Source organism: Sander vitreus, chromosome 15, assembly GCF_031162955.1.
Source record: "Sander vitreus isolate 19-12246 chromosome 15, sanVit1, whole genome shotgun sequence".
Classification (NCBI taxonomy): domain Eukaryota; kingdom Metazoa; phylum Chordata; class Actinopteri; order Perciformes; family Percidae; genus Sander; species Sander vitreus.
In genome coordinates, this window is record NC_135869.1 from 4,855,029 (window position 1) to 4,877,948 (window position 22,920).

Consider the following 22,920-nt stretch of genomic DNA (forward strand, 5'->3'; position numbering starts at 1 on the left):
CAACCTGATGCCCCCCCCAGCACACCAGAGCAAAGAACAATGCACTTCAGACTGGTAAAAGAAATGCAGGAGCCTGTTGCCCACAGTTTCTTCAGGAAGACTGCTAACTCAGGATTGCAAAGGCTGACAATGACAAACGGGACTTATAGTAGAGGTCATGACATGCAAACTATAGCAAATTGGGTCAATGTCAGACTTTGCTATCCTGGGTTAGAGGCCGGGCAGGGGTCTGCAGGAGCCTGCCCAAAAAGCAATACTATGTTCCTGCAGTACCGGAGGCTGCATTTTCAGGACTGCGTTTCCAGGACCTTAAAAATAAGACAAATGATGAGAAATGATCATTACTGTGACCAAAGTCATTCATTGTTAATTTCAGCTACAACGGTACACTGTGTGCATGTGCATGTGAAGCTTGTTTTCACTTGCAAGCCTCACACATGTAATCTCTATCAGTAGTAGGCTATTCTGGCACAGTGAGTCACAGCAAATCCTAATCAAAAGAGCTGACATTGTAATTATGCCAAAACATAATATGGGAGGCGGGGAGCATTCTCACCCTAGCATAGGATTGGTAACATGTTGAGTCTATAAATTCATGTGGTAAAGCCCATGACACATTTCCACATTAAATCAGAATCAGAAGTAGTTTTATTGACAAGTAAGTTTGCACAGATGAGGGATTTGGTGAGGTTGATACACTGAATAATGGCAATAGGCTATTCAAATATATTTATAGTAAGTTACAGTAAGTTCTCAAAATGTCTCAAAAAGGAAAATGTTAGAAACTTTACACAATATGCAATAGACAATATTCCACCTGATATCATTTGACAATGAGTAGACGTGGTGTATTGTGTACACTTGTACTGTGTAAACGTACACAATACACCACATCTAATTACTAGATGCACTATATACTAATTACTTATTTATAAGTAGGACTACTTGTATAAAAGAAGGCTACAAAATATGAAACTGTACGTACACATTGATAGTCGTGCACTTTAACTACTCAGTGACTGACCAACATTGCACTCTAGCGGATCTAAATTATTGCTGCGCTTTTACGTCAGGTGCAGTCCGATTTCGGCTGGCAGTCTGTTTACAGCACGACACCTGTGCGATTTACGTTATCCCGCCATTTTATTTTTCAGAACACAGCTCGCACACACACATTCAGCTCTTTGTCGCCGCACGGCCTGGGCGCTCTGAGCGGACCGTCCTAAGTTACTGTTTTTACACTTTCGCAAGAGTAAGTTGGTCCAGGAGACCTGCATATATCGTCCGGTTCGTCCCCTGGTTCATGGTCTGACATTTGTCCAGACATCGGAGGAGAGAAGGTAAGAATCATGCTCGAGGCTATTTGTAAGCATAGCTAGCTAGTTAGCTTAATGGCTAATGCAAATGGCCCAACGACAGTCTCGACGCTACACTGCTGAGCTGTTAGTCGGAGTGTAGCTAAACTATTATCGCATAACTACCGTATATAATGGTAACGCTATGTATAAATAGTTAATGCTGTTTGGCTATGTTACTAAACATAGCTACACATTGAGCACATGCTAAAAGAAGTCGCCTTAATGAAGACAGCAATTGGTACATCAAGCTAGCGTTAGCGTCTTACTAGCTTCCGCTATTGGTGTTGGCCTGCCATTTACTGGTCGAATTTTGCAACGTGTCAGATATTGGTTATGGTAATAAATAACATGCTTTTGTTAATTTAGGTGAAAGATGACGCAGTTTTTACCCCCGAATCTGCTGGCCCTCTTTGCACCGCGGGACCCTATTCCTTTCCTGCCTCAGCTAGAGAAGTTGCCCCACGAGAAACATCACAACCAACCTTACAGTGGCATCGCACCGTTCATCAGGCATTTCGAGGTGAGTATTTAATCTTCTGTAATATTCGAATGTTTAGTTGTTGAGTATTATTTTTTTTTACAGTTTCTAACTCAATACATAATTTCCAATGTCATTTATTATCCTAATTTTGCCATCAGGATCCTAGAGATGCCCCTCCACCAACAAGGGCAGAGACCCGTGACGAGCGACTGGAGAGAAAGGTGAGATGAATATGAACGAAAAGTTATCAACTTTCTCAAGTGAATACAGCGTGAAGTTCCTGTTTTTAGCAACGGTTTGATTTATTCTCAAAAGCAGCGTATGTCAATTTCAGGATATAACGTTACTGTCCTTTCTGTCAGTCTTTGGGTCAGAATACGATCTGTTTTGGCCCAATGTTACTACTGTGAGTCCTTTTTAAGCTTTACAGATATCACACAGGGCTAATGAACTATTCCAGATACATAACACACTTTGCTATGTGCATCTTAGATTACATTTTCACTCACTATGACCACTACTACTGTCATTACTAAGGAAAGATCCAGCACATAGACCTTAGGTACCTTAGAACAATGTTATGTGAAACAGGTACCACTCATTTTACACAGTTTAGCAACAAAACAAACCCAGAGGGTACATTAATAACTCTGTCATGTTGGTTACGAGCGGCATGCACCTCCCACTTACCTGGTTAACATTTTAAACAATAACGTTAACACAGCGTGTCGGGAATACAGCGTCTCCTGCAGCGGGGAGTCGGATACAGAGGGACCGCAGCGTTCGCTAACGTTAGCTTCTTGTCTCATCTGGGGTCTGATAAATCGAGACCCAACCCTCAGGCTCACCATCTTAAGGTTGGCTGGCTTCAAGGTGGACCAACTATTCCTGTTTAGTGACTGAAGCTGCTCCTCAAAGTTGTGCTTTAGTGATCTCTCCCTCTCCAACCCAGGGAAAACCCTGATTAGTCATAGAATATTTTATGTTCCTTTTTAGTTAATGATTTATGATCTAAACTTTTTCACAGATGTGAGTTAAACTGGACTTCCATTAAGTTATACACTTGTTACAAGATAAACTAGCCTAAAACTACCACTGTCAGTTACTCGTGTTTTTCATGGTGGCCTTGTAAAGGCTTGGTTATACTCGCACACGACCCCATGCGCTGGACTCTGTAGATGGTGCGCGCGCTGCGATCTTGCACAGAGACACTTATGCTCAACGCATTGTTCATTGCACTATTCTCCGAAACACCACGGGCCTCATTTAGAAAACTGCAGCGAATTTGCGTCAGAAGTGGCGTACGGACGAAACATAGGATGTGAGTATGCACAGAATTATTCCGATTTATAAAACCACGCGCAGCCTACGCCGGATTCCATTTTTAAATCAAAATCGACTCTAAATGTGGCGCGGCTTTGTGTCACGCCCATAATTGCCCTTAATGGGGAACTATGCAGTTATTTTTTTTACACATATGCCCATTCAGGAACCGGCTAACAAGGTAGCGATGGAGTTTTTTACACTATCGTCATGGCTGAGTCGGCAAAAAGAAGCAGAAAGCTAGGAAAGCATTGTCGGCGGAACAGAGAAAGAGGAAACGGCAGAGGACTTTCGCTCAATGTGAAGTTGTAGTTCTTGTTAGAGAGGTGGACAAGAGGAAAATATGTTTGGAGGGCACAGTGTGGGCATTACTAACGCCAAAACAGCTGTAGAGTGACAACACGTTGCAGACTCGGTTAATGCCACAGCCTCAGAGGTCGGACCTCGGCCCAAATTAAAAAGAAATGGTCAGATATTAAAGTACATTATTGCAACTGCTTTGTGGTCAGTTTTTAATCCGTTAATATTTTTAATGCACTAGGTTAGAGGGTTTCTGGTATAATTTTCACATCCACCTAAATTGGTTTTGTAACTATAGATATTTAGAAATCAAATTGGGACCTTGTGAATCGTAACCAGGGTGATAGCCAGCCCTAGTTGTAGAAGAGTTTAACCTCTCCTGGTGGGGTTGCACTAATGAAGTAGCCACTGAGTGAATGTGAAGCAGTTCATGGGGCTGCACACAGACTGGGACAGTGGTCCTAATCCAGCGCTAGCATCTTCATTCAGAGCGTCGTCACCGAGCGATTGTTGGGGATTGACCTTTTTCTGTAAATCTTTTGCTTTGCAGAGGCGAGAGAAGATTGAAAGGAGGCAAACAGTGGTGGAGACTGAACTCAAGCTTTGTAAGTTTTCTGTGACGTACTGTACATGGACTTTTTTCACAGCAGACATTTTGACGTGTCATTGTAGGAAAAGCACAGCTGAAACTGATAACCTTAACCATGGCTCAATTCCATCAAGTGTCCCAGTGAGCTAGTTCAGTGAGTCAGCATGCACAATACCAGGGTGTCTCCTAAGTGGAATGCAGCCATCATTAATGGTTTTGAATACACCTGTGCTTTTCCTACTATGACATTGTCAACATGTCTGCCATGAAAAAGGTCTATTACAAGCTCTTATCACTGTATATGGTTTCTTGGCTCAAATTAATCCCTTTCCTGTTTGCGTTATGTCAGGGGACCCCCATAATGACCCCAATGCACAAGGGGATGCCTTCAAGACGTTGTTTGTTGCACGAGTGGTGAGTATTTGGAAATAAATTTGAATGCATGATTTTAAGTGTTTTCCACCAGCTCTGTAGATTAAGCAAATATTATTTTGTTAATGTCTGATATTCTGTCTTTGCTGTAGAACTATGATACTACAGAGTCCAAGCTTCGTCGTGAATTTGAGGTCTATGGCCCCATCAAACGGGTAGGTTTAGCTACTGTTTCTCACTTGTCTACCTGTTCACATGTTTACAGTAAATTGAGATCTTAGTACAGCATACACCTTGAAATCCATCCAGATTCTGTCTTAATCTGGTACTTGGATTGTTGGCTTAAAAGGCTAAATCGTGTCAATGTCATGTTCAAAACTTGACCTAAAATCACAAGCACAGCTGAGGATAAAAAAAAAAACATTAAGAGATATATTGATGATGCATTGACTTTTTGTATTGATTTTAAATATCATCTTGAAAAGAATTTCCGTGTGCTAGGTCTGTATACTGCTTAGAAAAACGATCATATTGATTTAATGAGAGATTGCATGACACTGTGATATATGCATACACACAGCTAACGTGGCCTGCGAATGTGTTGGGGTTTGGCAGGTCTGTTTGTTTAATGATGAATTCCACAGCAAACCAATGTCTCCATGCCTGTTTGTTCCAGATTTACATTGTCTACAACAAGAGGACGGCCAAGCCTCGGGGCTATGCATTCATTGAGTATGAGCATGAACGAGACATGCACTGTGAGTACCAATGTGGAGCACTGAGCAAAAATATTTATATATAAAAAAAAATATATATATATATATCACATTCATGAAGACTGATCTCTGACATGCAGGGTGGTTCTTCAGTGGAACCCCCTATCCTTTATTCTATATAGATATTTTTCTAATGATCCTGGGGTGGCAAAATTCTCTCAACACTTTAGGAAGGTGACTACCAGCTACTTAAGGAGAAAATGTAGGTTTATGGAATCAAAGCCATCAGAGTGCTTTTAAGAGACATACGTTCTACAATTTGCATGTTGAATCCTCCGAGTCTGGTGGTTGTGTGATGTGTGTCTGTGTTTTGATGCGTGTCATCAGTTGACTAATAGTCTGGTTGAGGAGGGGAACCACTTCATTCAGTGGGGCAGCCTGGGCAAAGTGGGAGGACCAAGAGGTAGAACTGTGTCTTTCATCTCTAAACCTGAACATCTTTGCCTGTCAAAGGGCACATTTGTCTTTTAACTGTTAGGCATTGTAGCTCTGTGGAAGAGCAGCTCTCCTGGTTGGACTGTGATGGTAAGCACAAGGTCAGACTGGTCACCAAGCATTGAATGGGTTTTTTTTTTGTTGCTAGAAATGTGTCAAGGACTGTATGGAAACCCATCTTTTGTAGGACCTAGGTATTGAGCTTTATGGTCAAAGTTTTTATTAGTGGTCTTCAACCCTGGTCATGGTGAGATAAGTTAAATTCACCACACTAGTTTGTGCGTGTAAGCTGGTGGTGATGCCACAGTGCATTAGGCGTAATGGAGGACTGTCTCATTAGACAAGTGAATGGTGCCATCTAACACAATGACACCATTCTGGAATATTAGTTGTAATTGGCTCTTCAAGACCAGAGTTGCTGAATCACAGCGAACGTGTAGCAACAGCAGTGGGTGAATTGAGGGGGGATGTGGGGCTAAACAGTGTATTAACTGTGTGTTGTTCTCATTGCCACTGCAGCCGCCAATCTGTGATGGCTATTGGCCAGAGCTGGCTGGCAGATGATGATGGTTATGATACATCTACACCCTACTACCACAGCTCAGTATATGGTTGGTATAATGGGTTTGTATGATGGGTAAGATTTCTTTCCACCCTCCATCTCCTACATAGGAAAGAGGAGCTACGTTCAATGGGTAAAGCATCTTTCTTTGCAAGCTCTAAAGAGCTTTCAGTGCAATTACTACTACTTGGATCTTAGGCTTTGACCATTGAACGCACCCCTGACCACTAGTGTATTAAATGTTGCCCAATGATTCTGCCCTTTATGTCAAAGCCATCTCTGGTTACGTAGGGCTCATGTTTAACAATAGCAATCACGCATCATCCGCTGAACTTTTGCTAGCTGGTGAGCGAGGAGCTACAGACGCTAGCACCATTCATCTGCATGTACTGCAGTCGGTGGTTGAAAAGTTTCCCTTTTTATAGGCCCGCTCCCTTAAGAATATAGCAGAGCCGAAATATTTTTGGAACTTAACCACGCAAAGCATCTGGCAAGAAACCGAAACATGTCTGTTTCAGTACTGCACCCACAGCTATGCATACACACAGTAAACGGCACTGTCCATCTGAACTAATAACGTATTACCATTCCTTATTGCATAGGCGATTTAGTGGTAGTGCGCATGGAAAAAAACAACGGGACATTCAATTGATGATTGGACGTTGATTACCATGGCAATGGTGTAAGCTTCAAAGCATTCAGGTCAGCCCTAATGCTGTGCAGATTGAATTTGTAGCAGCTTTTCAGAATCATAGTGATGCATCTTTCTATTGGTGTAGCAAAACATTTCAGTCCCCTGTAAATATAGGACAGTTGGCAGTTGTCTAATAATATGCATAATTATTTTCATAATGAGTAAAAATGATTCTCATATTTTGTTTGACTACAGTAGAACTGCTGATACCAGCATTACACAGGTTCATTAGTATGTATGTAGCCTCTACTCTGTATAGATAGGTAACCTGCATTTACTCTCACGGTCAGCTGGTAATGTTGGTATTATATATCATATCGCCTCATGGCAGTTAGGGTCAAGTGTTCTGCTAAATATCACTGCTAATCAAAAAGACCATTCAAAGTAAATAATGGAAGCTGGGCATTAACTCAACTTTAAGCTTAGCAGCCATACTGTTTACCTTTTTTTTTAATACATTAATACATTCTGTGATTTCATTCCCCAAACTGCTAATTATCTGAGCAAAATGTGAGGCTGGCAGATGGTAATGTTCACAACCCCGTTTAATCTATTACATGTTTAAATCTCACTGAGCATGCATAATACTGTCCAAACTAATAGTTCTGGGCTGGCTTTAATAGAAATGGCAGATGAGGGGAACTGTCTTTGTAATTCTGCTAAATGGCCTATTCATACATTATTTGTTCACTACATACTTATAAGCCTTACAGACTACAATGACGATAGCAAGCTCAAGATTTAAAAAAAAAAAAAAAAAATAGTTCATACATTTTCAGTTTCTGACATGTCATTTAGTTTAGACACTAGACTATTGATATTTTGAGGCCACTTTATATCCAAGACATGTCAGTGAACATGACTTTATTGAATTCTTAGTAAAAATAAAGTGTATTTCTCATTAATTGGTTGGGGTTGTGATAAAGCAACTCCTGTAAGGAAGGTAGCCCCGTTTTTTTTGTTCTGTTTTCAGTTGGTCAGTTGGTAGGACTGGTGGGGGTTTGGTAAGGCCCTATCATTGGATGAGATGTTGTCATCCTAAGTGAACACAGGAAGTGGAGGGGTTCTGGTAAGGCCCCTGATAGAGGTGTTGTGATGGTATGTGTATTCTGATGCTGGGGGATTTTGGTAAGGCCCTGAGACTGGGGCAGAGACTTCCATAAGGCCCATGAGTGAGGGATTATGGTAAGACCATCAACTGTAGTATGAGTGAGGATGTTTGGTAAGGCCCTCAGAATGTATATGTGAGGATTTGGTAAGGCCCTCAGACTGTATGCTCTAAGTGATGGGTTTTGGTAAGGCCCTCTTCTGAAAAGTTTTCCCCTCAGGGATCATCACTACAGACCAGTGTAGCAGCCAGGATGAGCCACCTGGATCTTGCCAAGTCCACTTCCATTATACAAGATGGATTGAAAGACTATTGTGTGGTATACTGAGATGAGGTGTAGGACAAAGTCTGAATGTACACAAGGTTGGAAATATGCGAAAGGCTGGAGACTCCTTGTTGATGAAAGCTCATGTTGATCTCTCATAAAGCTTGTAAAAGGTTTCAGCAGATTAAAGCCGCTATAACACAACGTTCTGCCATACCATAATATTTGATTGAAAAATCGTATACTGTTTGGTGCAAGATAAATTTGATCTGACATGCTGTTGTGTGTGCGCTTAATCACTAATTTATTCTCAAACATTTGTAAAACGAAGGTCAAAATCGAGTGACCGAACTCTATCGTACAAACGATAGATTTCAGTTATTCAGAAACCTGAAGCGAAACACATTGCAGTGTGCTGAAGTGCCATGATATAATTTAGTCTGATCTATAATAGTAGATGCAATCTCACCTGTCCCAGCAGGTTGGGTTAAGATATCGCACTATCTATGGTTTGAGTGATCTAGTTTGTAACAGTCAAACCTGTGTGAAACCTTAAGAATTGATCAAAATATGAGGAGTAACTCCCTTGTTCAGTGTGTATATGTATGTGCATATATATATAATAAATTTGCGCGCTGCAGTTAAATCCTCATGATTATCCTTAAGAAAACCTAGACGACTTTAAATGGCTACTATATACTGTTATTTAATGTAGACGCAACCTAAAGCTGGGTATTTAAATGATGCAGTTAAAAGTGTAACGTATCAATCACTCATCGGGTGGAAGGAAGTCTGCTCCCATTATCCTTCGGCTTTTGCCCAGAGAGCAGCCATCTCGGCCTCGCCTGCTCCTGGTCAGTATAATAATGCACTGTTTGTTTCCTTGGCCACATTGATGCAGTTGTATTCTGATCTAACCTCTGTCTTCCCTCTTCCATTCCTCTTCTCCAGCCGCCTACAAGCATGCAGATGGGAAGAAGATTGACGGGAGAAGGGTGTTGGTGGACGTGGAACGAGGGCGCACCGTAAAAGGATGGCATCCTCGCAGGCTAGGTCAGCTGCCTTTTTTAAATGTTAAAGGGATATTTCACCCCTAAAATCAAAGCTATTTCTTTCCTCTTACCTTCATGCTATTTATCAGTCCAGATAGTTTTGGTGTCAGTTGCCACGGGTTGGAGATAGTAGCCGTAGAGATCTCTTCCTTCTCTCTATAAAATGGAACTGGATGGCACTCGGCTTGTAGTGAAAGTGCCAAAAAAAAAAATAGTTGGAAAAACTCAACAGCCATGTCTCTTTCCAGAAATCGTGACCCTGTTACTCGAGATTATCCACAGACCTGGTTGTGACGCTGTCAGCCTGCGTCGGCTGCTGTCGGCCTGCATGCACCTTTAATAAAAAAAAAAAACCCGAATACCTACCTATTCAGGTCCAGCCCTACGCCAGATGAGTGACAACTTTGTTGGCTACTTTTCTGTAACCAGTGTAGGATGAAGGCATGTTGGTAATCTGTGTCCAAACCGGCAGTGGCAGATGCCGCCCACAAAGGCAGAAACCTTGGACAGAGCCAGGCTCTAAGCAAAGTTTTTCCTCACCACTCGAGGTTTCTGCCTAAAAGGAAGCTTTTCATCGCCACTGATGCACCAAATACTTGCTCGTGGGAAATTGTTGGGTCTTTGTAAATTATAGTGTGGTCTAGACCTACTCTATCTGTAAAGTGTCTTGAGAGAATTCTTGTTATGATTTGATACTATAAATAAAATTGAATTGAAGTTTGGTCGGTGGAATTAGCAAGCTAACGTTAGCTAATGAGTCAGTGACAGAGGGCAGACATCTCTACGACTGATATCTCCCAACACTGGGCAACTCACACTACAGGTTAAAGGAAAAATGTGTATTTTTGATTTCCAGGTGAACTGTCCCTTTTTTAAGCTTTGAAGGTCTGTGCTAAGCACGTTTTCATTTTAACCCAAAGACAAACGAACCCACAACCAACAGAACAGTGTCTTTTCTGAGAGCTTAATCTGAGTTTTAAGCTTGTAGACCGGTCTACTATAATATTTTTTTTAGGACGGGGCAGGCTAACGTTAGCAGTAGTGAAGCTTCATTTACTGTAGAATAACTGGTCATGTTAGCTTAGCTCACTGAACTTTCCAAAAGCCTGTTTTAACACTGGTAATAAGAAATATGACTTATATGCTTGTGTATATAAACGTACAAACTAACAGAGTTGCTACTAGTGTCTGACGGCAATATACTGCCGAGCGGTGCTGTGAAGGAGATCACATTTCAATAATGTAGCGGTGGGATTATGGGTGACAGGGGTGATGAGGTTTTTGTATGGCAAGGGGTCTCAAAGAAAGCTGAAACCGGTTCAGCCGGTGTTGGGCTTGATATCAAACTAGTTCTAAATTTTTACACCAGCCCAAGCCTAGCCTAACACATTTAACTGTACTTGTGTTTTGCCTGTTTTTCTGAATTAGGTGGTGGATTGGGTGGCACTAGGAGAGGTGGAGCTGATGTCAACATCAAGCACTCTGGCCGCGATGATGCGTCACGTTATGATGATCGCCCACTGGGGGGGTGAGTACTTTCAGGTTTTCAGGTCTCTTTGGTATAAAACCAAGTTGTGCTCTGTATAACGGTATTTACTTTGTCCTGACTGCGCACAGTGATCGGGACCGGGGAGAGCGGAGGGAGCGCAGCCGGGAGCGAGACCGGGAAAAGGACAGAGGAGAACGCAGACGGTCCCGATCCCGAGAACGGCGTCGACGTACCCGTTCCCGGGAGCGAGAGAGGGAGAGAGAGAGACCGATTGCCGCAGCAGAGGACAGCGGCGGCGGCGGCGGTGGTGGTGGTGGAGGTGGTGGTAGCAGGCGTCGAGAGCGAGAGAAGGACCGTGGGGGGGCAGTGGGAGGCGACAGCAGGAGTAGGGAGAGGAGTCGAGAACGGAAGAGGAGGAGCAGGAGCCGCGATCGCAAGAGAGACAGGGAGAGGGGCAAGGGGCTGGATGGAGAGGAGGTCAGCCAGGGAGACGGTGCTCCTGAGGGGGGCGAGCGCATTCCGGAGGAACACGAAGGAGAAGTGGGTGAGGGCACGGATGAGCGTAGAGACAGGGACCGAGAAAGGGACAGGGAGCGCAGGCGCAGCCACCGGGACAGAGACAGGCGCAGGGGAGACCGGGACAGAGACAGGGAGCACAAGAGGGAGCGGGGGGAGAGAGACAGGGGGGAGCGCAGAGAGGAGCGCCATGGCTCCCTTCGAGATGATATGGGCCCCCAAGATGACATGGGCAATGAGGATGAGGGGGGAGCCCCGCCACACATGGAGGAGTACAGTCAGGACGGAATGATGGATCAGCAGTCGGTGCCGTCGGCTGACGGCTACGTCTCCAGTGAGAACGGCTACAAGATGGAGGCTCCAGGAGACGAGTACTGAGATGGCCCCTCTCCCAGCAGACTGCCACTCAGACAAGTTGTTTCATACTATACTTTAACTTGACCTCCTAACTTTTTGCCAAGGCACAGGAAGCCTAAATGATGTCAGGGCTTCTTCAGTACCAACAAGCTCGCTTTCCTCCTATCTGTCAAGAATCTGTTGAAATATTCCACTTCATACTGTTGCACGCACAGTTGATGCATATAACTGATTTGATCTCACTGAAGTTGCAGCTTTCCTGCATTTCCCAACTAATCTGTGCCACAATTGTTTTGAGTTACCTTGATGATTCAAGCTAGGTATGTTTTGTTTTTTTCTTTTCACTTGACTTGGGATGAACTGTAAAAATACAAGCTTTGTTTTTAGATGAGTAGATGTGTTGTCTTTTATTTCCAGATTCATAAAGCAGTTAGACTGTATGCTCATTTGGAACCAAGTGGCCGATTTCTCCTCAATCTGTGAAATTGAAGGAAATGTAGTATTGTGTAACAATTGAGGGCTGTTCTGTTCATTCTGGAATAAAGTTTTTTTTAATTATGTCTCCTGTTTGTATGTTAGATTTGCAAAGGTCTTCATAGCTTATATTCTTACATACATTACAACATAGAAACTTCATTCAAACATCAACACGTTCAGCTCAATTAGGACGTGGGCTTTTTATCAGTCATAAATTTGTATTAAACTAGCCTGACATTTGTTATGACCTATGTTAATTTGCATCTCTGCTTTCAGTCTGCGCAGTAGCATTGCTTTAAACATACGTTGAAGATGCTGAAACGGTATAGGCTAGTCCCACACTGAAGCCGGAGCTGTGGTTAAGCTACGACGTCACTGCCTGAACCTCAGTCCAGCATCCCGGACCTCATTACAGCCATACATCCTCACACAGTCTGCTGACCATGTCATCATAACAGATGGAGAACGCGTTACCGTGAACCAGCCCTTCTGCTCATCCACGCAGTGTTCCATAGACTACCAGCCTGGAAATGATGTCCTCTTACTACCACCCTGCCAAGGAAACTGACATGGCGGCCATGACAGAGCCGCTCTGCCTGGAAAGAGGTAACGTTAGTTACCGTGCCAGACCTCTTGACTACAATCTACTGGCTAAAATAAATGTAGTTTACAGTGAACCTATATTTTACTTCAATGATGCAGAGCTCGTTCTTTGTCTCAAATTTCCCATTCATGGTAAACAATAAAGGCGTTTTTTTTCTCATTTAAACATTTGTGAAATAAAGTGGCGTATGTCGCAGTTATTCGTTGAATTAAATGTTTGAAAGGGCACGGCCTATCGCGGGAGCTTGGCTCGGCCGTTCGCTCGTTTCTTTTCTTTTAGTAAAATTTGCTAAACGCTTAGCTAAATGATGAACAAACGTGTTTGGTGTGGTCCAGCTGAACGAATGACAGACGAAGTAACGTTACCGTAATGTTACGTGCTTCCGACACTGTGCATATCATACTGTATCATGGAACTGTTTTGAATTCCGCTGGGACTGAATTGTCGAGTTGCCATCACTGTAACTACACTGTACTATAACGTGCACGTCGTGCAGCGCGAGTAAATGTGGTAAGAGCCTGTGACGCGGACGCAAGAACGGATTGCTCAAGGGGCGGTCAAGCCTGGGCAAAAACCGCTTTTGTTAGTTCATATGAACGGTGGAGCGAGCTGCATTAACACTAGGCTGGGATGGGTTAGACCAGGGGCGTTTCTAGGACTCGAGTAGATTCGGGGCTTAGCCCGGACCCATTTAAATAAACTGAATGCAATGCAAAACAGCAATTGGCTTGCCCAGCTTGTTTATAACCAATGTATGTTCATTTTAGCTGCCCAGTTTGTAGATGTTGTTTAGATGGCACCACTATTTGGCCTAATCATAACTGGTCTGGCAACCCAAAGGCCAAGGTTTTCTTTCCAGATTTGTTTGGTGACTTATGATGCGGGGGGGTCCACCCCCATAACATTTTTAGCATGAAACACTTAATATCCTGCATTCTGGTGAATTTGTATGCACCTATTTATACCTTTTTCTGAATCACTTTATGCTGGAAATATCTTTATGTAAAGGGAAACAATTACAATTACAATGCAAATATAAAAACGTAATGGAATATATTGCAGTAAGGCATTCTGTATTGCGTTCATGTATTTATTCTGCTGTAGATCGGCTTTTCTAATTCTATCTGAGTCAGCACACATGTAGCCTAGCATCATTTACTCCTCCCTCCTCTTTTGCGTCTTTTGTTGAGGAAGTAACCTCCTTAAATGTGCATATGACAATTATTCACTTCAGTGATACATTAATTCATTTTTTATTAATTAATAAACCCCTGGACTTTAATATTTCAGATGTGTTTGAGCAAGATTTCTGCTCATGTTCAAAACTTTGTGCACATTCAAAATATATCTGTGTTCTCTGAGATTTGGAGGAGTCGTGATATTTTGAGAAAAATAAAGTTATAATAGGCTATTACAAGAATAAAGTCACTATATTTCAGAAAATAATCTACCTGCACCATAGCCTGCTGTGCAATACGTGATTGCTCTGCTGATGCGGTAGATCTCAGACCTTCTGACAGACACAGAGCCCCGTTTGAGACTCTGGTCTCTGAATGAGACGAAGTTTAGGGAAGTGGCTGAACGCTGCTCTACATCAGAGTTGGCAAACCAAAACGACGGCAGAAATACACGGAGTTCAAACGCGACACATCTGCCGCAGCATCTCTACAGCAGAGCGCGTCCATTATGAACCTGAAGCTGCACAGACCATGGAAGGCACGCTGCTCGGCACTATTTTTACAGCGAGAGTGGACACTAAGCGACGCACAGGTCTGCTATCTAGGTAACAGCAACAAATACGGCATGATGGTCAGACCCCGCACGTAGCTGCCCGTTCTATTCACCTCGGAAAAATAAACTGGACAAAGTTACAGTTCTACCATGAGTTCTAGCACAATGAAATAAGGCAACTCATGATTTCGGGGGTTTACATAGGCTATTGTCCGGTTTCATATTTGTCAGTCAACTTTTCAAAAATACATCTGGGGCTGAAGCCCCGGCAAAATCGGCTGACGCCGCCTCTGGGTTAGACTAGGGTTAACCCTACAACTCTGCCAGCAGCCGCTGGAGTTAGCCGCATGCTGAGTTAGAATCACACATTTAAATAACACCTGAGGTGTTTATTGGGTGTATTATTATCTAGAATGAGCCTAAGCTTTAAGCTAATCTGTATTGTTGCCCAAAAATGAAAGCTGATTGGACGACCACGTTACGCGGGTCTGGTTTCTCCAGAAATTCAAAGCCAGACGGTCATGGCGGCACGTTCAGAATACAATCTCATATTGTACTAAAATAGTTCACCGAAACGTGTTTCTGAAAACATTTTAAGCGAGAAATAGGCCGTGCAGTTGCTGAATCTGTCTTCATTTCAAATCGACAAAGGTCAGTTTAAAAGCCTAGCCTAAAGGCAAACAAGGGCACGGAACACACCGAACAGACTCGAGTCACTGACCTCGCCAGACTGTCCGACGGCCGATTATCGGGTTAGTGTGTCACGACCTTAACAAACTATACTGCAATACAGGCCCTGTCAATGGTCTTTACAATGTAGTGATTCCCCTGTATGTGATTCCCCCTGTCTTTTAGTTACATTCATTCAGCTTAGGTGCTGCACCTAAACCTTATAACGGCAGGGGAAACCCTGCATTGGAGTTTTTTTATTGTGTTTTAGTTGCAAAAAAGGTACTAAATAATAATAATCAAATGACTTGCCTAACATAGTAATTAGAATTTCCACGCAGTGAGCCGGAGGCCTGTGGAGCCCCTGAGGATCTGGTTGGCCCTGTTGGTAATCCAGCCTTGTGTGTCAGATGTGTGCAGGGTGATCGAGCTGCTGGACCGGCTGCAGCGGAGTGGGGAGCTGCCTCCTCCCAAACTGCAGGCCCTGCAGAGAGTCCTGCAGAGCAAGTTCTGTGCTGCCATCAGAGAGGTATGGATGTGCAGCAGAGGGTTGTTAGGGGTTGTCTGGGGTGGCAGAAATATCGGGAGGGCTCAAGCCCATTCGTTTCCACATCCTAATAGTATTTCCACCCTAATGTATTGATGGTATGTTATGGTTTTACCCCCCACAACACTCAGCATCTGCCCTTTACACATTCACATGTAACAGATCTTTTGACTGCGTCGTGTGGCTGTCATCACATGACCTATATGTGGATGGGTCATACTGTAACTGGAGATGGTCATATATGTATACAGTATGTAGCGCAATGGTAACATCTGTCTCTGTTCAGAGATGGGCAGATGTGAATAATCTTGAATCCTGGTCCATGACCTTTGACCTCTTCCCAGGGTGGAAACTGGCTCAAATATCTGGAAATCAACAATCACAATAACAAATGATTTCACATTTCAGTAGTCAGTAGAAATCCAAGTGGTTGTGCAACATTTAAGGTCATAATCCAAAAGCAAACATTTAACAAGCTCCAACACCATGCACGTTTTTCAACTGATAACTGCAGAAAGGGATTATTGCAACATGAAGAGACAAAAGATATTCTGACTTACACTTAAATAGAGGAGTTTCAGATTCATTTCACAATTTCAGTCATTCAAGTAAACAGTTATTCAAGTATTATTAATTCAACTGAATAATAAACAAACTAGGTACAGCATGTTAATCAGTGAGCTTTGAGCCAGTTGGTAGGCATATCTTTTGACTGTGGACAGAGCCAGGCTACATGTTAAAGGACAAGTCCGGCGCAAAACGAACCTAGGGGTTAATAACATATGTGTACCCAGTCGACCGTTCTCTGGGACATGTTTTCATGCTAATCGAATGTGTATTTAGCTTGAAACAAGCTAGCACGAACTGGTAATTAGCTGCTAATGCTACCTTTCTGGGCAGAGGGTAAATCGCTATTTCTATACCACTAACAGGGCTCAAAATAGCACCACACTTCAACAGTAGCATAATGAGGGTCACTACATGTAAACAGAAGCATTGAGAACTTTGTAAGTGTACAGACAGTTTATTAGAAAGATAGATTAGAAAGACAGTAGACTTCATTTTTATATGCGGGCACCATCTTGGAAAACAGTCATGACTAGACAAACGCCGTGCAACCAGTAACATCTAGCTCAAACACAGCGTTCGTCGTTCGACTGGTCATGACTGTTTTCCAAGATGGTGCTCGCATGTAAACTGTCTGAACACTTACAAAGTTCTCAATGCTTCGGGTTTACATGTAGTGACCCTCATTATGCATTATGCTATTTTGAGCCCTGTTAGTGGTATAGAAATAGCGATTTACCCTCTGCCCCAAAAGGTAGCATTAGCAGCTAATCACCGGTTCGCGCTAGCTTGTTTCAAGCTAAATACACATTCGATTAGCATGAAAACATGTCCCAGAGAACGGTCGACTGGGTACACATATGTTATTAACCCCTAGGTTCGTTTTGCGCTGGACTTGTCCTTTAACCCCTGCTACAGGCTTTATGTTTAGCTTAGGCTAACCACGTCCTCATTCCAGCTCTCTAATACAAGAGTAAGCAAGTAACTATGTTTCCCAGAATATTAAACTATTCCTTTAACTGTTAACCTCTTTGAAGCACTAATTAACCCCATGTTTGTCTTGAAAACTTATATATCAAAGTAGTCATCATGAAGCATGAGACCTCTTGGGCACAAATACATTTACGTATTCACTTCACTACACTCCTATGTTGCTGTGACTCATCTGTGCTCTGCCCTGTTGCCCCTCAGGTGTATGAGCAGCTGTACGACACTCTGGACATTGTTGGAGGACCAGAGGTGCGAGCACAGGCAACTGCCAAGGTATCACATGCAAACTACTATATTAGCCCCAATATTATACAGGGTGGTGGCCGGGTTGACTCAGTGGTAGAGCAGGCGCACATATACTGAGAGGTTTATGTTGCCGCAGAGGTCCAGGGTTCAAATCGGACCTGTGACAATTTCCTGCATGTCTTCCCCCTCTCTCGCCTAGCTGTCCTGTCAAAAATGAAAGGCGGAAAAGCCCAAAAATAATCTTTGAAAAAAGTCCAAAGCATTTTACCTTGTCTTAATGTGACACAGTCTTGTTTGATACGTTGTGTGATGTAACTGATCACCCTTTACCTTCCTGACCAGGCCACAGTGGCAGCGTTTGCAGCCAGCGAGGGCCACGCCCACCCAAGGGTAGTGGAGCTGCCCAAGACCGAGGAGGGTTTGGGCTTTAACATCATGGGGGGCAAAGAGCAGAACTCTCCCATATACATATCCAGGGTGATCCCTGGGGGGGTGGCCGACCGCCAAGGAGGGCTGAAGAGAGGGGACCAGCTGCTGTCTGTCAACGGAGTGGTAAGAAGCTGCGGCACACACACACACACACACACACACACACACACACTGGAGCTACACACACACTCATACAAGTTTATTTTAATGCCAGCTTTTATAAATAAACTACCATGAACAAATGCATGTAGATGAATATTCACACTCTGTCAGCCAAATACAGTACTTGAGGTTCTAGATGAGTGGTTTCCAGTGTTTTCATTAAGACTCTACTCGTCCACTTTCAATTCCAGTTGAGTTTTGACACCTCAACTTGAATTGAACTTGTTGTAAAGTACCCTTGTGCCATCTGGGGGCTCTTCTTTCTGCGGTTTGACAGTTTGTTCCTGCTGAAATAAGTTATTGTTATTACATTTTAAATACACGTTTTTAATTTAACCATATGGCATAAGCATGTAACTTTAAAATAGAATGAGAATCGTTAAAAGAACTGGAACTGATAATCAGAATCGTTAAACCAGGGGTCTATGGCAGAGTTTTTTTTAGATCCATTCATTTCAGTTGTCACGACTTTCTTTTACCAAAGGCTTCATGGTTCAACGAATGGTTTTTAAAGATTTGAATCTATAATAGTTCATAGATTAGATTATTTTACTCTTAGAATCTGCAAACATGTTTAATACAGTCTAATATCTTTTTACATAACTCAGACTATAGAAGTGTAAAAAATAGGCTATGTCTAATTATTCCATGGGAGATACCTAAAGGGGTCGTCCTTCTGGGTATATTCTCTCTCTTATAAGGGCTCATTGGATAAAATAGATGGCGAGCCTGTAGTCTGAGCCAGTAGTCTGAGCCTGTAGTCTGAGCCTGTGGTCTGAGCCTGTGGTCTGAGCCTGTAGTCTGAGCCTGTAGTCTGAGCCTGTGTGTGTGTTGTCCATGCAGAGCGTGGAGGGCGAGCACCATGAGAAGGCTGTGGAGCTGCTGAAGGCCGCCCAGGTTTCAGTCAAGCTGGTGGTGCGCTACACCCCAAAGGTCCTGGAGGAGATGGAGGCTCGCTTTGAGAAGATGAGGAGCGCCCGGAGACGCCAGCAGCACACCAGCTACTCGTAAGGCTGCTCATTGGTCTGCACCAGAGCATGTGAGAGGAGTGGTGGTGTAACAGACTGCAGTTGATCCGTGGCATGCATGTGAACTACGGATGAATTGTAAAGTTTAACCATAATAATAGTGTGACATACATTTTTACTGTCGTTGTTACTTAAGGCTCTGACACACCAACCCGACGGCCGACCTACGGCAGAAAAGACAGTCGGACTGATCAGTCTCCCCGAGTTGGTCAAAAAAGTGCCTCGGAACACACCGAAGCGACGCAGACTTAAGCGTATGTTCTACTCGTGCGCAAGACGTAATACGTCTCCATAACAGCAGGCGGCGCTAATCTGTATTGTCGGCCAAAAAATGAAAACCGGCAGCTGATTGGACGAACGCATCACGTGGGTCTGGCTTCTCCCGAATTTCAAAGCCAGACCACAATGGCGGCTCGTTCGGAATACGATCTCGTAAAATAGTTCACCGAAACGTTTCTGAAAACATTTTAAGCAAGAGATAGGCCATGCAGTTGCTGAATCTGTCTTCATTTCAGATCGACAAAGGTCGGTTTAAAAGATTTTCGTCAGATTTTGAGAGGCGTTCATCACGCTCATCCCGCTCTTCATTTCCGGTAATTGGTCATTGATTCCGACTGCCCACCGGCCGATTCAACAAGTCAAATTGCCCCAAATGAACACCGACGGCTCCTCCGACTGACGACGGCACGGAACACACCAAACAGACTCGGGTCACCGACCTCGCCAGACTGTCCGACGGCCGATAATCGGGCAACGCAATGTTCTGTTCAAGTGAACGGGGCATGTTAAAAGCAGTTGATGGAGCCAGCTAGACAGGCTCCATCAGGAGACAGGCTAGCCTAGACAGGCTAGGCAGTTGTTAGTTGACTTACCCAAGAATAGGAGGCTTTGAGCCAGGTATGTTTCGGCGGACAATGCTGTTAAGTTTAGGCGGGGAAAAAAAGTGAGTGTCATGTGTGCTTAAGTTTAAGCCCCAAAAAACGACTAGTTAGGTTTGGGGAAAAGATTGTGGTATGGATAAAAACACCCCCAAGGAACCCGCATTGGCGGGGTGAAAGTCATTTGTTTTCCCCGGCAAAGGGACACGCTGTGTTGTATGACAGCTCTATAAGTAATAAATGGAAAGTATTTCAAATATATATATTTCCCCCCCTTTTTTGTGCTGATCCGACAATTGATCCGATCATCAACACCGTGATCGGAACCGTGATTTTGTGATCCATTGCACCCCTAGAGTGGGCGGCTCCTCGCTCACAGTGCTGTTTCTTCCCAAGTAATCAGTGTATGAGCCTTTGATATGCATACAGCATAACTGTGTGTCTCTTCCTGTAGATCTCTGGAGTCCAGGGGCTAGCCAATCCGAAGCCTCCGCCCGCCTCATCTTCCAACCCTCCTGACTCTTCTGTTCTAGTGGGAGACCTTAGATGAGAAGCGAAAAACCAAAGTAGCCTACCAACACCTGTTACCTGAATTTCTTCATGTAGCCAAACGCTACAGTTAAAGATGTTCTCTCCACCCTCTTTCCCTCTTCTTTAGATAAATGCAGAGTAAGCTTGTTGTCAGACCATGCCTGTAACTTTTAGCCTGGCATAGCCAGACTATTTCGCCAATGTGGATCAGTCTGGAGCCTCTCACTTCAATTTTGATTTCCAAAGGGCTCTATCAACGGCGCAGACCAAAATGCCTCCACCTACAACCAATCAGAGCAACAAAAAGTGACAACAACCAATCAGAGCGATGTAGCGCTCAGCGACACATGCAAGTCGGGCGGTGCTTGGTCCGTTTTGAAGCATCAAAAAAAATGGCGGCCAGGTTACGGACTTTATCAAATTACAGCTAAATAGTACACTGAAATGTGTTTCTAATAACATTTTAGGCTCAAAATGGGCACTACATGAACATTATTTGATCAGCACGCCTAGTTTGACAGTTTTGTGAGCTGTTACGTCGAGTAAGGACATTACACGATGCTGTCAGTCTTAACCTGCCCCGTGTGAGGTAAACAACAGTGATTAGTGGAAATCTGTTGAATGAATGGGAGAGGGGCCAGATGTATCTGCCAACAAAATGAACAACAAAAATTCTGGTTTCCAGTAGGGCTGAGCGATATGGACTAAAAATCATATCTCAGTATTTTTTTCGGTTAAATGGCGATGTCACAAGCACTTTTATTAAAACAGGCTGTGATTTTCTGTTTAACAACTATACAGGTGCAGCACATTAAAGTGCTCATATTATTTTGCTTTATCGTGTTATGTATCTTTCTTGTGCATGTTATAGGTTTACAAAGTGAAAAAGCCCAAAGTCCACCCCAAAGGGACTTACCATCTCCAACAGAAAACACTGTTCACAAACTGCTCCAAACAGCTCTGTTGTAGTCCAGCCTTTACTTCAGAGACAAACGTGGTCACTTTGTAACACACGTTATAATGCTCGCCTAGCTGCTAGCATGGCACGCCCTCATACTCTGCTTCTGACTGGCTAGTAGTCCTTACCTAGCTACTGTTCATGTGCGACTCCCAACAAAGATGGAACAGAAGTGAGATGTCTCACTCTGTAGCTAAAACAGAGAGCTCAACACACAGGGTGAAAAGAGGAGCTGCAGCAATGTGCAGTACAACAAAAATATGGTGTCTTTTGAAAATGAAACCATGTAAACCTATTCTGGTACAACCTCTAAATACAATTATGAACCTGGAAATTAGCATAATATGAGCTATTTAAATAAAGTGCACACAACTTATACAAAAACTTTCTTTGATCATGAAGCAGATTGTTTATCGGTCAAGCGTGTACACTACACTGCAGACTGGATTCTCTGCTCAGAGTGACGCGCTCCATTTGAATGCGCATCGGCGTTACACACGTCTCATTACATTACGCTGATGCTTTCATCCAAAGCGACTTTCAGACAAACATTCACACAACGGAGCAATTTGTGATTAACTGTCTTGCCCAAGGACAATTTGACACGGGACTGCAGGGCCAGTGATCGAACCACCGACCTCCCCGATTGGTGTCGTCTGACCGCTCTATCACCTGAGCCACAGCCGCCCCATTTATGACATGTCCGTATTGCCCCTGCATTGCGTTCCGGGCGCCGTGTCGCACGCTCGCACTCATAGAACTGAAATAAACTTTACATCCAGTAACGGCTGTTGTGCAATACAGGTTTCCCTCTCCTGCTTCACAGAATATACAGCTGCCTGTGCTAATAACATTTAAAACAACTGTAGACATTATGTCAGCAGCGTGGACCGCTCAGAGAGTGAGAGGAGAGATGCAAACAGTCTCGGCTTTACAGAAGAAATAGGTTATGTAACGCAACAACCAACTACATATATGCATATAAACGGTATTGTCTCATCCCATATCTCATTTGAAAGTGGATATAGCGCCCAGCCCTAGTCTCCAGGCTATGTCAATTCATCTTTCCAGTGAGAGTCAGAGTTCCTCAGCATGCTATTACATAAGGGCAATCCATTCTTAACCGGAACCTGGTGTTTATATTCTCCCGTCGTTTGGCTTGTGTATTGACATGTAGTGTGGTGTGCTCTATCTGCAGTTAGACCTCAGGAGCACTGACACCTACAGCCTTCACCGCCATTTCTCCATGACATGTCCCAGCTAGAGGGCTAGCCATTAGCATTACCAAGACCTACACTGGAATCAGTTGCTGGCAGGTGTCATCTTAGTCAACGTTTTGAGATTTGTTTTTAATTTATTTATTTATTTATGTATTCATTGATTTGCATAATTATTCATGAAATAAAGTCTAACTGTGTGAATTGAA

General features: G+C 43.5%; 2 protein-coding genes across 2 annotated transcripts; both read left to right on the forward strand.

Moving 5' to 3' along the window:
• Positions 1–1,138: 1,138 nt before the first annotated feature.
• On the forward strand, positions 1,139–12,237 carry snrnp70 (small nuclear ribonucleoprotein 70 (U1)). Its single transcript, XM_078268825.1, has 10 exons — positions 1,139–1,340; positions 1,725–1,878; positions 1,998–2,060; positions 4,013–4,067; positions 4,401–4,465; positions 4,576–4,638; positions 5,100–5,181; positions 9,215–9,316; positions 10,744–10,843; positions 10,933–12,237. Exons 2-10 carry the CDS (start codon positions 1,732–1,734, stop codon positions 11,696–11,698), a joined length of 1,443 nt encoding a protein of 480 aa, XP_078124951.1. The 5' UTR covers positions 1,139–1,340; positions 1,725–1,731; the 3' UTR covers positions 11,699–12,237.
• Positions 12,238–12,445: 208 nt separating this feature from the next.
• Positions 12,446–22,920, forward strand: lin7b (lin-7 homolog B (C. elegans)). The gene is made up of 6 exons (XM_078270141.1): positions 12,446–12,760; positions 15,569–15,687; positions 17,464–17,535; positions 17,851–18,060; positions 18,943–19,106; positions 20,460–22,920. The coding sequence occupies exons 1-6, from the start codon at positions 12,685–12,687 to the stop codon at positions 20,479–20,481; spliced, it is 663 nt and encodes a 220-aa protein (XP_078126267.1). The 5' UTR covers positions 12,446–12,684; the 3' UTR covers positions 20,482–22,920.

What these genes read in the sequence shown, in the direction of transcription:
- lin7b (XM_078270141.1), top strand. Translation starts at nt 12,685, where the DNA reads ATGATGTCCTCTTACTACCACCCTGCCAAGGAAACTGACATGGCGGCC. An exon ending in GCCGCTCTGCCTGGAAAGAG is followed by an intron (nt 12,761 to 15,568) that starts GTAACGTTAGTT and finishes CTTGTGTGTCAG; the next exon opens with ATGTGTGCAGGGTGATCGAG. An exon ending in TCTGTGCTGCCATCAGAGAG is followed by an intron (nt 15,688 to 17,463) that starts GTATGGATGTGC and finishes GTTGCCCCTCAG; the next exon opens with GTGTATGAGCAGCTGTACGA.
- snrnp70 (XM_078268825.1), top strand. Translation starts at nt 1,732, where the DNA reads ATGACGCAGTTTTTACCCCCGAATCTGCTGGCCCTCTTTGCACCGCGG. An exon ending in CGTTGTTTGTTGCACGAGTG is followed by an intron (nt 4,466 to 4,575) that starts GTGAGTATTTGG and finishes TCTTTGCTGTAG; the next exon opens with AACTATGATACTACAGAGTC. An exon ending in GATGATCGCCCACTGGGGGG is followed by an intron (nt 10,844 to 10,932) that starts GTGAGTACTTTC and finishes GACTGCGCACAG; the next exon opens with TGATCGGGACCGGGGAGAGC.